This window comes from Petaurus breviceps, unplaced genomic scaffold, assembly GCF_028583685.1.
Source record: "Petaurus breviceps papuanus isolate PSGF00001 unplaced genomic scaffold, PetGlider_PUasm1.0 185, whole genome shotgun sequence".
In the NCBI taxonomy this organism is placed as follows: Eukaryota; Metazoa; Chordata; class Mammalia; order Diprotodontia; family Petauridae; genus Petaurus; species Petaurus breviceps.
In genome coordinates this window covers 40,612,731-40,628,481 of record NW_027185797.1, presented here as the reverse complement: position 1 = coordinate 40,628,481, position 15,751 = coordinate 40,612,731, and the positions used below count along the sequence as shown (strand labels likewise).

The window sequence follows — 15,751 nt, the reverse complement described above, 5'->3', positions numbered from 1 at the left end:
GTGGATGGGAGGCGGAAGCATGCTCTTTCCCGCACCCCAAAACAGGAGATGAAACGGGTCCTGTGGGGCCCTCGGGATGCTCCCCTCCTTGGAACGTGGGCACCCTGGGCCCCGTCCCTTGGGCTAGGGACAGCGATCCCTGGTCGCCATGACAACGCGCCTGCGCCAACCTTCTCCCCCCCCCCCCCCAGCTTCTTACCCAGAATCAGTGCGCATGCGCCGGTGGCTCCTTTCTTGGTATCTTCTGCTCGCGCGTGCGTTCCAACACAGCTGCCTCTCAGCCCGGAATCGGAAGTGCCCCTCTCCTTCCGCTCGCCTCGCCGCGCTCCTTTGCACCGGAACCAGAAGTGACTCGAGGCGGCAGGACCGAGGAAGCAGACCACTAAGGCAGTCGCGGCGAGGAAGGCAGGACTGCAAAGGACCGAGGGGCCACCGCTACCATGTGAGCGGCAATCCTTCCCTCGCCCGAACCCAGGGGTGCCATCCCAGGAGGGGGCGCGGCCGGGACCTCGAGGGAGCCGAGTCGGGCCAGAGGGAGGGCGGCCTAAAGCCACCACTCGGGGGGGATCGCCTGGGTGACGTTGGGGATCAGTACGCGAGAGCCACGTGCGGCCGGTGGGCAGGAAGCGCGCGAGTGCAACCCGGTGGTGGGGAGCGACGGGGAGGGGGGAGGAGGGGCGCTCGTGGAGCGCGTGGTGTAGGGCTGCGCGTGCGGCCAATGGGAAGAGGGGGCGGGCTGGGAAGGTGGCCGCACGGCCAATGGGGAGAGGGGACGGTCCTTTAGAGGTGCTCGAGAGGCCAATGGGAGGAAGGGGGCGGGCTCAGTAGTAGGCTTGGGGAATCTGAGCGTCTTCTGGTCTGTGGCTGATCCTGAATTCACCGCCTGATCTGCTCTGAATTTGGAGAGTATTGATTTAGTGCCTGCTATATGTAGTAGAATGGCAGCAGCTGGGCAGCTAGATCGAGAGCCGGGCCCGGAGTCAGAAAGGTTTGAGTGCCAATTCAGCCTCAGACATTCCTGAGCAGTGTGACCCTGGGCAAGCCCCTTCACCCGGTTTGCCTCAGTTTACTCACCTGTAAAATGAGCCGGAGAAGGAAATGGCAAACCGCCCCATTATCTTTGCAAAGAAAACCCCACGTGAGGTCTCGGAGAATCGGACACGACTGGAAAAAGACTGAACCCCCACTGCGTGCCAGGCATTATCCCTGCCCCCCAGGAGCTCACCCGCAGGAGCGAGTTAGGCTCTTGGGGCCTCGTAAGAAAGGGGTGAAGATGGATAGGAAAAGGGCACCCATAAGGAGTCACTTGGGAGAAGCAGAGACCCAGGGGTTTGATGGTAGAAAGCTTCAGAGGAAATTAAACAAGGGGCTCCTTGGGGGAGGATCTCCGAGGTCGCCTCCCTGACCAGGGGCTTGTTGACCCTGAGAAACCAAGAGCTTGCTGGGGCATTAAGGCCTCGCTTATGTCAGCCTCCCCTGGAGTCAGGGACAATGAGTCATCCTGTCCCCAAGTTTAAACATCCCTTCATCCAGTTGCTTCTGAGCAGCCTGAGAAAATGCCTTCCTGTTTCCAGAGTCACTGACAGTTAACGTGAGGGAATCTTGAGAAATATTTTTCCACATACCTTGTGAATATAGTCCAGCCAGACTGGTCTGTCCATTTCCTAAACAGACATAGGTCCTCACGCTGTCCACTTACAGTACCCTGCCGTCGTCTTCCCTGTAAAAATTCTGACCTTCTCCAAAGGCAGTTCAGGACAGGGTGGGGCACTCTGTTTGGCTTCAGGACCCCTAGCCTTAGCCCTTACTCTGTTGGCCAGATACATTGCTTTGGCCAGATTTCATCTTTCCCCAGAGTCCTATGTTTACTCTATTTCCAGGACCCAGAAACTTCTTTGAGAATAGAAACTCTTCTCCTCTACTCTGTCCTCCACCAAGATGTTTACAAATCCTAAGGGCTATTGACTGGATAAAAGAGCATTTATTTGGAGGAGAAGGAGCAAGCATTTTTTAAGTGCCTACTGGGCATATTGTGCTAATATTATCTCATTTGATTTACTAAATGCTTACTGTGGAGTGAGCTCAAAGATTATCAATACAGAAGCAAGACAATTTCTGCCCTCGGTGAGCTTGCTTTCTAATAGAGGCAGACAGCAGTTATAGGGGTGTGGGGAGTCCCTGGCATGGTGAATGGAACTGTGGGGAAGTGGATTGACAAGGCCTGGGTAGTTATGATATGAAAATGGAGGTAATTATTATTTGGGGTGGGACAGCAGAGCAGATGGTAATATGGCCCGGGTAGAACTAGACATTGTGTCTCATGATTTTACACTTAGCATTTGGGACAACACAGCCCCTGGCATGGGAGTTCCAAAGCTGAGTGGGAGATCTAGAGCTGATCAGATTCCCCAGGGTGTTGTCTCTGGAGATCTGTTGTTAGGGGAAGGATCTCTTTTATTTGTATGAGGTAATGAGTTCCCTGTCACTGGAAGTATTCACACAAAGGCTAGATGGTCCTTTCTCCAATACTGTTATATAAAGGATTCATACTTGGGTAGTATTTGAACTAAGGTCCCTTTCCCCAAGTGTCTTCCAGCCTTGGATTTCTTTGACTCTGTAATGGGATGGCATGGAGAGCCTTTCTTGTGGGTGACACCCACTGAACCAGCCACAGTTTTGACTGGATCAGAGTGAGGTCCTGGGTGGGGCATGCATGGAGAACATTTGCTAGGTGGAAAGTGATGTGAGTGTCCAGGGAGCTGCTGGACCACCAGATTAAAAGGGAGTTTTGATTTGTAGGACATAGGGTTGTGGAGGATCACTGTCCCTGGTCCAGACCAATGAAGAGAGGGCATTTCACTCTACTGGTCACCTTCAAAGGAGATGGGGGGGGCGGGGTGGTTAAGGCAGTGTGGAGACCCAGATAAAATGGGAGTCTTGAGGGCTTTATTGAGGGTGAGATGAAGCCGCAAGGATTCAGAGGTGGGTTATCTGGAGAAGCTCAAGGCCAGCAGACCTCTAGGAACAAACCCTGGGAAGGCCTTCTCGCCTTTCCCAGACAGGGGGTTATCAGTGGTCTAGAGCTCGTGCACAGGGAACCAACCACAGGGGGTTGGGGGGATGCCAGCAGGTCTATATCCATGCTCTGCTCCTAGGAGTCTCTTAAACAAGCCCAAGAGCGAGATGACCCCTGAGGAGCTGCAGAAGAGGGAAGAGGAGGAGTTCAACACCGGGCCCCTGTCGGTGCTCACCCAGTCGGTGAAGAACAACACCCAGGTTCTCATCAATTGCCGCAACAACAAGAAACTTTTGGGCCGAGTGAAGGCCTTTGACAGGTAGGTGATGGCCCTCCCTGGCTGCCACTTGATAGGGGGAGGTCTCAGTGTACATCTCCCAGAAGGACAGTTTCATGGTCCTGAGTGTGTATGGGGGCGAAAGGGACTCGTGGCATTGCAGAGGAGAGGAACCAGCTCCCCTCTTCTGTCCATAGCCCAAGCCTTCCTTTTCCTTCTGGGGCTCACTTTGAGGGCATCAGGGTAGGCTCAGTCAGTTTTTCTGCTCATTCTCTGCCCCTCCTGTTCCCAGGCACTGCAACATGGTCTTGGAGAACGTAAAAGAGATGTGGACGGAGGTACCCAAAAGTGGCAAAGGCAAGAAAAAGTCGAAACCAGTGAACAAAGATCGTTACATTTCCAAGATGTTCCTGAGGGGGGATTCAGTAATCGTGGTTCTCAGGAACCCACTCATTGCTGGCAAGTAGTGGAGGCAGAACCCCCCTTCCCATCCCAACACTTGGCTCAGCCTAATAAGGCTGAGGGATTCACTAGCTTTATCTTTTGTGAATAAACCTTCCTTTTTTTTCTTCCCCAGTCTGGTTCTTGTGGCCTAGGTTGGGCTGAGCAAACAGGTGCCCACAGAGTGTGTGCCTGGTAGGATTGGGGTAAGAGCAGCAGATAAGGCAGGGATGGGGTTAAAGAACAGGAAAAGGTGTCCAGACCCTGGGATTGGGACCAAGATATGATTTGACAGCAGTTCAGGTGAAGCAGACCTGTTATGTAGTCTGGTTCCCCGCCTCCCCCCCCCCCCCCCCCCCCCCAATTTTTTTTTCTGCTTTTTGGAGGGGGCAAGGCAGGGCAATTGGGGTTAAGTGACTTGTCCAAGGTCATATGGCTAGTAAGTGTTACCGTGTTTCCCCGATAATAAGACACTGTCTTATTTTTTTTTGGAAAGAAAAACACCAGAGGGCTTATTTTCAGGGGAGGGCTTATGTTGTCTTGCCTCAGCTCTCCTCCGCGGCACTGCTCTCAATGGCGCCAGCAAGCAAATCGCTGGGGAAGAACAGGATGACGTGCTCACTGCTGCAGCTCTGATTAGATGCAGTTCGGAGTGTGGCGTGCGGGGGGGGTACGGTGCATACAGAGGGTACCGTAATGTAGCGTGTAGCACAGGGGATCACCTTCACTACAGTAGCAATCTCAATAGGGCTTATTTTCGGGGGATGGCTTATTTTAGAGGAATCTTACACAGTAAGGGGAGGGCTTATTTTTGGGATAGGTCTTATTATCGGGGAAACACGGGTAAGTGTCTGAGGCCAGATTTGAACTCAGGTCCTCCTGATTCCAGGGCCGGTGCTCTACTCACTTCACCACCTAGTAGGTCCCCATCCCTTCCCCCCCCCCCTCCCCTGCCATTTTTACTGTCAGGCTGTGAGTTGCCACAGGTAGAACCGACCACAAGCTCAGTATGAAGCAGCCTATTGAACGGACGGCCATTAGTAGCTAATGAGGTCCTGTACCTTGGGGGTACAAGTCTGGCCTCCAGAATATGGAGCCAAGTAAGCCTGGAGCCCCAGCATGTCAGGTCCCATACCTCAGAACCATCGGAGACAGCACAGGCCAAGTTCTTCTATTCCCAGCTGAGAGTTTCTTCTCCTAAGCTATGCCTGATGCTCCTGGGCCTGAACTCTCAGGATGACTTTTTCACTCCCTCTCCCTGAAAAGAACAAGTTGTTTTTCATTGTTGACTTACATATGCTACTTTCACCAACCTGAAAGACGTAAACTCCCACTCTCTAAATGCTCATCTATTGGGGGACTCCCATCCTAGCCCTGCTGGACATGGACACAGCCTCCTGATGGCTTGGCTCTGACTTCAGAGAGCTCCTCCTTCCCATCTTTAGGGAGTCACTGTTTGTATCCTGAGTACTATATTATGAAGTCATGGAAGTGGGGGTGCAGTGGTGGGTAAAGGAATTGAGACCCCTGTAGACAAGAATAGGAAGGCATAGAATTACAGACCCTTAGACCTGGATGGGGCTTTATAGACCAGCTCTTTCAATGCCTTTGTATAAAGGAAACTGAGTCCAAAAGAGCAGCCTTGATTTGTTTGGGTCACAGTAAGTAGGGTGGGGCCAGAACCCTCCCCATGCCCTCCTAGACTGTGTTTAAGGAGACACTAGGTTTGGCACAACTGCTCCACACTAGACCCTAAGAAGCTCCCCTTCTGGGGCTGTTTCAGGCTTAAGACCCAGAATCACAAGGCTTCATATCCTCAAGGATCTCCCTCTGATCTTCATATCATCTCAGTACAGATTTGAAAAATCTTTTGTCACATTGCAAGAGGGAAGGGTACTCCTTCCCGAGGGAAAAAATCCTTCAGACTGTGGAAATAAAAGAAGATTCAAACTTAGATCTTATGGTGAGGGGAGAGCAAGACATGATAGAGAAGTGATGGGGAGGTCTGGCCCATCCAGACCTCTGCTAGAGTTCATTTCCTGCTGATCTCTTGCCTTTTTGGTGGATTTTTAAATGTTTGTTTTTAACATTTTTTTTACTTCTAAATTCTCTCCCACGCATTGAGAAGGCAGGTAGTGTGATATCAATTGTATTGTGAAGTCATTCTTGCCTTTATCTTAATTACAGAAATAACAAAGGGAATTCTATTCTGGATCTGATTTTCTCTAATAGAGGAGCCAGTTGTGGAGGGGGGTGGGGGGAAGCAGTGACTGCTCCTTCCTAGGGTCGGTGATGGAGGAAAGGAGAGCTGAGAATTGTCTCCATGCATCCTAGAAATTGAGAGACCAGAGTTCAGAGTAGAGTAGGATCCCACGCATTAGAGTTCTGTTGGGGAAACAGCTGAGGAAGGAAAGGAAATGAATGAAATTCTGAATCCTCTTCCAGTGAGGAGGAAAAGGGTACGTGGTGTCAATACGCAGACAACTCGGCAGCCAGCTTAGACTTTCAGGAGACCTCCAGAAGACCAAGCTGTGGATTTGCATGTTGAATGATGCTGGGATCGGGGAAGAAGGGGGTGATGTAGGCAGAGAGCAAGAACCAGTGAAGGCAGAGGCCTGTGGATGATGGAACTGTACTGTGTACTTTTTTCTTCTATTTACCAAGGAGAATGAATTTCAGATTGGAAAGAAAAGTGAAAATGGCCACTAGGGGGCTGATCCTTGAGTCAGGAGAAAGGGAGAGAACTCCTAGCTCCCCTGGATGAGTCCACAGTGACCCAGATGAGTTACATCCCCGGGTGTGATTGTGGAATCACTATCAGGGATCTTGGAGAAGGTGGAGAATGGGAGAGGGACCACAAGCAGAGGTCAGACAGCCTGCAAACCTGAGGCCAGTGAGCTTGACATCAGTTCCTGGGAGAGCTTCCGGAATGAACTGTTAGTAAAGGGACAGTCAATAACCATGGAGGAGAAGCAGGAAACACAAAACCAGGTGGTTTCATTGAGCACCAGTCACACAAAACTAATTTTATTTCCTCTTTTGACAATGTTACTAAGCTAATACATCAGGGGACGGCAGGAGACAGTTGACCCAGATCTCATCAAAGTGTTCCACTGATTCTTGTGGAAGGCGTGGAGAGACGTGGGCCAGATGATGCTACAGCCAGAGGGAGGATTTCAGAAAGCAGTCATTGATAATTCAGTGTCACTTCACAAGGAGGTCTCTAGGAGAGGGCCGCAGGGATCTCGGTGTGACTTTAATAAGGCCCTAAGTGGCGTCTTCATCAGACTTTGAGCTGACCCAGAGCTAGAAGAGGCAGCTATCACAGCAAGTGACAGAATTAGGATCCAAAAAGATCTTGACAGGCCAACAATTACAGGTCTAGAGTCAGGATCTCCATTCCAAATCTGATCTAAGTGACCTTGGGCAAGTCATTTGATCCCCTGGGGTCTCAGTTTCCTCATCTATAAAATGAGTTAGTTGGAGCTAGATGCCCCCAAAGTTCTTCCCAGCTCTAGACCTGTGATTCTATGAAAATTGGGCTGAATCTATTAAGATGAAATATGGATAAATGTCAAGTCTTAGCCTCATATTCAGAACTTGAAACATCTTGGGTCAGAGAGGTGAGGCTTGATAGCTCATCTACAGACTATGCAGGGCCTTCTGAAGACTGAAAGCTCAACAGAATTCAACAGGTCAAGACAGCAGCCCAGAAAGCTATTGGGATCTTAGGCCACCTTGACTTCCAGCATCCACGAGAGGGCGTTCCTGCTGCCCTGTCACTGACTAGGTCCTGTCTGGGAAGGTTTAGTTCTGGGGACAATATGAAAGATCCTGATGGGCTGGAGAGCATCCAAAGGAAGGAAATGGCCTCCTTCATGCCAAATGAGGACGGGCTGGGGGACCTTTTACTCTGGAGAAGAGAAAATTTGGGGAGGATGTGATAGCTCTCTTCAAACATTTGAAGATAAAGTGGATTTATGGAAGAGGGAGCCACCCTGCCATAGCTGGTCCCAGAAGGCAGGACCATGAGCTGTACAGGGGGAGTGGAAAAGAGGCAAATTTGATAACCAGGGAAAAAACTGCCCCTGTGATCAGTCTTCCTGAAGTGGAGCGGCTAGCTTTGGGACGTAGTGAATTCCCCCTCTGGAGGTTTCCGAGCCCAGCCTGGGTGGCCACTTGTCCAGAAGGTTGCACAAGGATAAGTGCAAGTTGGAGTGCATGGCTGTTGAGGCCTTTTTCTGCTCTGAAATAGGGTGATTTTGTGACACGGACTCTGACTTCTCACCGAAGTACTCGTTCTGCTGGAATCCCAAAGGGTGGGGGTCCCAATTTTGGCCTGATTCCCAAATATCACATATGGGTAAACTGAAGCCCAGAGAATAGGGAGGATCTTTTCCTCAAGTCACATAGGAAGTCAGTGGCAGAAATGTCTCTTGAACCCAGGTCCTGGGAGAATAATTCCTAATGAGCTAAGGATGGCATGGGCTGCCATGGTGGGAGAGGGGAGAGAGTTGTAGTGAGCTTCTCATCAGGAGGCTGGATCCTGCAGAGGGACACCTAGCTCAGGGTCAGTTGGATTAAATTACCCCTACAGCTCTCAGATCCTACAATTCTGTTCTCTACACCCATGGGCTCCTCAGCACAGACCCCTGCCCCTCATGTGAGCTGAGCTTCATCTTTCTGCCTCTTCCTACTTGCACACCCCCAACCAAGTTGTGGAGCCTTCTGGAGCCTCACTTCTTCCCTCTGTAAATGAGGGGTAGTCAACCTTGTACCACCTTCCCCAGTCCAAGGCTGTGCCATGGAAAGAGCTCCATAAACCTCAAATTAGGGCTGTAAAATGTGTATGGTGGTTATTACATTTTTGCTAAGCACATATACATCTTTGGGAGGAGCAGGGGGTGGGTGAAGTCTTTCCTAGCAGGAGCTCTCAGAGGCTGGGCTGGCCTCCTCTCTCTCTCCACCCAGTGCCCTGCTGCATATGGAGAGGCTGGGGGCAGCCCCATGGCTAGAAGAACGCCGGTCCCGAGACAGGCGTTGCTCATCCAAAAGATTTTGGACCAGCCGGCATCGTTGCCATTGTTTTCTGATCTCGGCCTGGACCTGTGGGGGCCAAGGGGCAGAAGTAGGACATGACCATGATCAATTGACCCACTTTGGGGAAGAAGATCCTAGTGGGTCTGGGGGCTTCATACCTCTTTATTGATGAAGCAGTATAAGATGCTGACAAAGAGGCCCTGGAGAGAAGACATTGAATGAATAAAAGTGTTTTATGGGAAGCATGAGCCCTCTCCTAAAGAAAGAGCCAAGGCTTCAATCGATCAGGCTCCAAATTCAGTTTGCCTTTGCTCCCTTTTTGTGAGCCTTGGTGCACCCTCCCAATGTGAGTTATATTATCTACTCTTGGTTGACATGCAAGGGTGAGAGTCAAAAGATTTGCTCTTAGACACATCCCATCCCCTCTCAGGGCCTAAGCTTTCCTAAATATAAATATGGGGGTGGGAGGTTAGACAAGGGTTTTAATTTCCACATCTATGATCAGAAGTGAAGGTTTTTGTATTCTTTGTATTTGGAGCATTAGAGGGGCTCCAGTCTGGGAAGACTTCTCAAAGCAGTTTGCAGGACCAAGTTGGGTTTCTATACAAGGTTCTGAGGTCAAGGGCAAGGGTGGCAGGGGGCGAATTTGGAATGGCACTAAGACAGCTCCTATCCCAGTACCCTACCTGGAAGGAGCTGAGGAAGATCTCAAAGGAGAGTTTGGTGTAGCGAAGGGTGCCCTCTGCTTGTTCCTCTATTACAGGTGCAAACACCACCTCATGTATGCCCAGGAGGGGGACCAGAGTCAGTGTGGACCTGGCCAGCCTGGGGGGAAAGGGAGCATGCATCTCCAGGGTCCTTCTGCCCCTCCCCTCCATATGAATCCTACCCGACACCTTCCTTCTTCCCCCCCCCCCCACCTGAGTCTGTAGTCCTGGCAACGCATCTGGTGGGCCCTCAGCTTGGCCAGCAGGATGCCCAGAATTCGAACGAAGATAAGGAAATTCACCTGAATAGGGGAGTGAAAAATGTAGGGAAGGGCCATGCTGGGGGAGAGGGCAAAACTTTTGGAATAAGAGGCTAAGGAACGGGAGGGTTCCAGACTCATAGCCTGTTAGAACCTTAGAGCATCAGCACTGTGGACAGTTGGGATTCAAGAACGTAGAATGTTAGAACATTACAGCTCTGGAAGGTTAGACCTAGAATCTCAACATAACAGAATCTGAGAATGTTACAGTTCATTTTCATCCAGCCGTTCTGTTTATTAAAGCTCTCCCTCCATCCCACTAGGATAGGACTGAGGCTAAATCTGGAGGTATGGGGCCTTGGAGAGCCTCAGGGAACAATGGAGACTCCCACTCTCAGAACCTGGTAGGAGGATGGCGCCCACACAGTCAGGAGTAGGGGGCTCAGAAGAGAGAAGGGCCAAGGAGGGCTCCCTGGATACGGTGGGGAGTCGGGCTAGGCTCTGACAGAGGGAGAGGTCTGGGAAGGAGCTAAGATGAAAAGTAGCCTGAACTAAGCAGGAGGCTGCTGGAGCAGGCGCCTTCCTTGAGTAAGGGAAAAAACTAGGAATGGAGAATCATACCAAGATGGTGGCGAGAATGGGCACGCGGATAATCCACCAGATGGCCTTGACCTCATTGCGTTCCCAGCACCTGTAAGAGGAACTCTCCAAGGTCCTAATCAGCCTGTCCTTTTCTGTCCCCGCCCTTCCATCCCGGCCCCACCTGGATGCAGGGTCACACCCATATTCCACCCCAGTCCCGCCCACCACGTCAGTCCATCTCGCCCCCCTCCCAGGTCATGCCCACGTTCCATACTGGCTCCGCCTCCCGGCTTCCACTTTCACTCACTGAGTGTTCTCGTGGAGGTGTCGAGAGATCACCCACGGAATGACAAAGAGCGCGGGGCCTCCTGTGAAAAACAACCATGCCCACAGAAGTCACACCCCCTTCTACCAGTCCGTAGTTGGGGTGGGGCGGGGAAGAGTGGGGAGGGTAAGGTGAGGCTTCTCAGTGTGTCTGGAGCTTTTTAAGGCCAGGGAATGCAAAATTCCCCAAAACCAGCAAAGTCCTAGAAATGCCTTCATCCACTCTTTGTATCTAAATCTTGTGTGGACTCAGTTCTTTACACATCATCTCTCCCATGTGAATGTATCCTTCTTGAAGGCAGGCACTTCTTTTTGCCTTTGCATCCTCGGGGTTAGCACAGGTCCTGGTCCACAATCAGGGTTTAGTAAATGCTTACTGATAGGGGCGGCTAGGTGGCGAAGTGAATAGAGCACCCACCCTGGAGTCCGGAGGACCTGAGTTCAAATGTGACCTCAGACACTTAACATTTACTAGCCCTGTGACCTTGATCAAGTCACTTAACCCCAATTACCCTCCCTCCCCTCCAAATTAAAGATGCTTATTGACTGACTGGTCTCAGAGTTGGAAGGATCTCATCTCAGAGCTAGGAGGTTAATCCAGTCCACCCCTCATTTTCTCACTAACAAGACTCAGTGGTATTGTCAGATGGGGAGCACTGAGGACTGGACAGCGTGAAACTCACCCCAGCCGAAAAGCAGGTAGCATTTGAAGTGACTGTCCTCAGGAAAGGCCATCAGTGCCAGCAAGCTGTACAGGTAAACACCTTCCACCAGAAGCCACGTGTGGTTGGCACTCACACAGTACTGAGTCATAGTCTGGGCCACTCGGCAAGTGGCTAGGGCCTAGGGGTGGGTGATGAGATCGGAAGCAGAGAGGTAAACCTCTCTCTGTCAACAGCCAACCATTTCTCCCCATCCCATCAACCAGATGCTCTCCCCAGATAAAGATCTCCTAGACCTGATTGTGGCGGGGGAGGGGGATGGGGGGAGGAAGGAAAATAGGTGAGAGGGTGGGCAGTCAGGTAGTGGGTGTGAGCCAAGGGGGACGGGAGGAAGGGGATGGAGCCCAATGATCATAGAACATAAAACAGACTGTCACAGCTTGGGAAGCCACTTAGAATGGAGAACATAGAATGTCAGCATATTAGAACTGCAGTCTCTATGCTCACACTGACAGGAGAAAGGAAGGGAGAATCCAAAGATGACCTGATCAGGGAGCACCTGAGATGGGTCTCCAATGTGAAGGCCCAAGGTGGGCAGCAGTTTGTCCCTAGTGAGGATGGCAGCTGCTCGGAAGACGAAGGAGATGAACAGATTCATGTGGATATAGTTTCGGGTGCATCGAAGCTTCCTAGAGAGAGAGGGTCATGACAGAATCTATTGACCTTGCCCCATAGCCACCAGCCCTCCCCTCCTCTCCCCCTCCCCCCCTCCATATACTTCCTTTCTAGTTTACTCTAAGGAAGCCTACCCTGGACTGACCTTCCACCCTTGCCCAACCATCCTGTCTTTGCTGGAAAATGTCTATTGAGAGGGGAATCTACCACCTCCCAAGACAGCTCATTCCACTTTTGGACAGTTCTTCCTGACATAAGAGCCTAAAAGTCCTCCCTTCTGGAGCCAAACACAATTAATCTACTCTATCAGCCACCTAAAGGCCCTTTTGATGCTTGAAGACACATCTGCCCTCCACCCCCACCCAGTTTCCTATAGAGCAAAGCTGCGGCTCACTCTTTAGACTGGGGGCCCCTGAGGACAGGGTCTTGTCTCTCCTCCAGGACCAGTTACCTAAAGGAGCTGAGTATCAGCAGAGCCAGCAACAAGGCAACCATGGAGAGTGAGTACCCCACCGTATACACCAGCTGCAGCTTCTCCAGGATGAGCCTCTGATTCTGGAGGAAGGAAGACCCTCAAAGCTCAGTACACAGCCCTGACAATGATGTGCTTTCTCCATGAGACAGCAACATGTTTCCAGACTCTTCCTGAGGAAAAGGCTGTTTCTTCTTACACACAATGATCTCACCTGGAAGACCTGCTCCCTCTCTGGAGACACACATTGGGAATGGTCCCTCCAGGATCCCCACTGTCCGTCAGCCCCACAGAGACGCAGCACAGAGCCCATGGTCACTGAAGAGCACATGGAAGACAGAGACCAGGCTAAAGGAGGGGTGTGATGTCAGGGTGGAAGGTGAGGAGGCAGAGACCTGGAGAGGCACTCATGCAGACTAAGAGTGCTCAAAGGACCACAGATTTCAAGCTGAAAGTGTCCTCAGAGGCCATCATGTGCCACCTCTTCATTTTACAGATGAGGAAACTGAGGCCTAAAAAGGTTCAATGACTTGGCCAGGGTCACATAGTTTGAGGCCTTCCTGACTCCAAGCCCACGTCCTTGTCTCTTGTACCATTCTAGACAGAAACACAGAGACACTCCCAGAGAAAGAGATCAATATAAGTGTGTCAGACCTACAAATCCCTTAGCATACAAGGCATTACAAGAGGGAATAGAAGGGACAATGGAGGACATCTAACCCAATCCCTCTTTTTACATGGGGCGAAGGGAAAGCTGAAGCCCATGAAGGGGGACTTTCCCAAGGCCTCACAGAGAGACGAGGACTTGAACCTGGAAAACCAGAGAGACATAAACAACACAGAGAGATTCAAAGAACCAAGGAACCAGAGAAACAGAGAGATGGAGATCGACAGCAAGTCAGAACCCCAGAGAGGAGAAAGGAGAGGCACAGAAAAGCCCAGAGAGAACAGGGAGGAGATGAGAGGAATCAAGGAGATCAGACCCTTACCCACACTTAAGACACCGAAACCCCAAAACAGGTAGAGAAAGGGAAACTGAGGCAGCCTCAGACTCAAAGAAAGCCTCTAGAGATGGGCTTCTTGGCTATTCTCCCAGGGAGGGGGTCCTCACCTTCCTGGTGCCAGGGCAGGTACCAGGGGCAGGGGGCACTGGCTGTGGTGTTAGGGGGTGAGTGGGGCCAGCAGGCATACATGTCGAAGGTCCCATTGCAGGCAAGGCCTAGGGTGGGAAGAAGCAAAGGGGGCAAAAATGTTCATTCCTAGTTTCTTCTCCCAGGCTCCCCCAAGGGGGGATCAGGGTGGGGAGGAGAGAGGAAGAAAATCTGGATGTGTGAAGGAGGTGGATTCTTCCCCTATCCCACCCATAGAACCTAATGGCTGCCCTAACAGCCTCCTCCCTCCCTTCATCAGCTCAATCACTATCCATCAAATCTGTGAAATGTCTGCCCCATGGAAGGTCCACCCTTGTTGCTTTCCCCCAGGTCTAGACAGACTGGCCATTCCACCAATCCCTTTCTACCCTCCCTCTCCAACATGCACATTTCACTCTCTGCCTGCAAACATCCACACCCAACCACAGCACCCACAGTTGAGCCACTTTGGGTCTTGTAAAGGCATCTCCACCTGGTATAGGTTTGATTCTCCCCCCCCCATTCTCCCTGAGATTCAAGACAGCCCACCTGCCCCATCCCTCAGGAGCTCTAACTCACCTGCCAATGGCTCGGCGGCAGCCAGAGCCTCCTGGCACTGAGTCTGGTACTGTACCCACCGATGGTAGGCCTCATTGGCTGTGCTTCTCAGAGAGCCGGCCTGTGGAGAAAGAACCCTCCTTCCCAGACCCCCAGGTACACGGGGGAAGAGGAAAGGATCTTGGAAGTTTTACTACAGTTGGTTGTGAGACTTAAAACCCTCTTGGAAAGCCATCAGAACCCTTCCATCTGTCCACCTTCTAGTCCTGAAATGTGCCCCACCCTTCTCCTTTAGCCAATCTTGCCCTTATCCCTCACCCTAGAGTTTAAACTATCAGGAAGGGGGCAGGATTTGCAGGCTGGTGTGAGAAAAGCAAAGGAGGTCTTGAGCAACTATCCAGTCTGAGGGGTGTCTTAAAACCTTGAAAGCTTGGTTGTGTGACTTGGTTACTTGGGAATGAAGAGAGAATCTGTAAACCCACCATTGGCACTCCTGGGAGGAAGGGTCTTGAAGCTGCTTCTTCCCTCTCACCCCGCTCCACCCCAGGAGGATTTCTATGCCCTTATGGCCTCCTTACTTCTGCTTTCCACAGGACTGGATAGGACAATAATAGAATGAGGACAGGTAGAGGTGTCAACATCACAGGAGGGGATCTGGCCTTCAGTCCACGATTCCAGGGCTGCCTCGGAGCTCCTCTCTTAACAATCTGGGGGGGGGGGTCAGGGTAGCATAAGGGATAGATGACCTTGGAGCCAAGAAGCTCTCTGCCACATCTTGGCTCTGTCACCCTGAACAAGTCACTCATTTTAGGGTGTCCTGGTACCCTGGTCTACACAATCTGATGACTATTAAATTGAAGAGAGGAGCTAACATGTATTAGTAGAGGGAATTTCCTCACCCATAGCTCTCTATACCAATGAAAATCATGGGTCCAGTCCCTATGCCTAACTGCGCTGTGAGATGGGTGTTATTACAATGCCCATTGTACAGAAAAGATGAAGTAAAAGAAACGGGATTCCAACCCACTTGATCAAGCTGTTTCTGGGTTTTCCAGAAGGGACATTGAGATCCATGGCAGAAATTGAGGATTTGGTTGATGGCTTCTAAACTCTCCTAACTTCTAAACCATAAAGCAGCCAGATAGAGTGCCAGGCCTGAAGTCTGGAAGACCCCTCTTCCTGAGTTAAAATCCGGCCTCAGATGCTTTCCAGCTGGGTGACCCTGGGCAAGTCACTAAACTTTGCCTCAGTTTCCTCACCTGAAAAATGAGCTGGAGAAGGAAATGGCAAATCACTCCAGTATCTTTGCCAAGAAAAACCCTAAATGAGACCAGGGGGAGTCAGACAGGACTTCAATGACTGAACAACTAAAAAATTTCTAAACTACCTCCAGTGCTTCTCTATACCAGACTGAGACTGAGAATGGACTCTGTGCCACCTCCCACTCTCTCCAAAACCTGTCTGCCGAGGCTCTATTTTGCCCCATGTCTCAATGTACTTTCTATTCCCCACTTTCCTCAGGGGTTCCTTCCACTGCTTTCCTTCTTGACAACACCTCAGACCTCAGAACTTTGGGGGTTAGAGAGGGATTGGGTCGGGGAGGGAGG

The 15,751-nt window shown here is 51.1% G+C and overlaps 2 protein-coding genes across 2 annotated transcripts; one reads left to right on the top strand and one right to left on the bottom strand.

Annotated features, from left to right (window-relative positions):
• The first annotated feature begins 285 nt into the window (after positions 1-285).
• SNRPD2 (small nuclear ribonucleoprotein D2 polypeptide) lies at positions 286-3,869 on the top strand. Its single transcript, XM_069089054.1, has 3 exons — positions 286-442; positions 3,156-3,335; positions 3,586-3,869. Coding segments are annotated over exons 1-3 (357 nt in total). The 5' UTR covers positions 286-440; the 3' UTR covers positions 3,761-3,869.
• Positions 3,870-8,654: 4,785 nt separating this feature from the next.
• GIPR (gastric inhibitory polypeptide receptor) lies at positions 8,655-14,858 on the bottom strand. Its single transcript, XM_069088282.1, has 13 exons — positions 14,723-14,858; positions 14,166-14,265; positions 13,568-13,675; positions 12,671-12,774; positions 12,436-12,539; positions 11,869-11,998; positions 11,331-11,490; positions 10,631-10,691; positions 10,363-10,432; positions 9,695-9,783; positions 9,461-9,599; positions 8,933-8,974; positions 8,655-8,840 (listed from the first exon to the last, which is right to left on the bottom strand). Exons 1-13 carry the CDS (start codon positions 14,783-14,785, stop codon positions 8,655-8,657), a joined length of 1,356 nt encoding a protein of 451 aa, XP_068944383.1. The 5' UTR covers positions 14,786-14,858.
• Between the last annotated feature and the right edge of the window lie 893 nt (positions 14,859-15,751).

Bases quoted from the DNA above. Each gene is read 5' to 3' on its own strand.
- SNRPD2 (XM_069089054.1), top strand. The intron at 3,336-3,585 runs GTAGGTGATGGC...TCCTGTTCCCAG, and splicing joins CGAGTGAAGGCCTTTGACAG to GCACTGCAACATGGTCTTGG.
- GIPR (XM_069088282.1), bottom strand. From the start codon at position 14,785: ATGTTGACACCTCTACCTGTCCTCATTCTATTATTGTCCTATCCAGTC. The intron at 9,784-10,362 runs GTATGATTCTCC...TCCCCTATTCAG, and splicing joins CCATTCTCGCCACCATCTTG to GTGAATTTCCTTATCTTCGT. The intron at 8,975-9,460 runs GTAGGGTACTGG...TCTTCTCTCCAG, and splicing joins TCTTCCTCAGCTCCTTCCAG to GGCCTCTTTGTCAGCATCTT.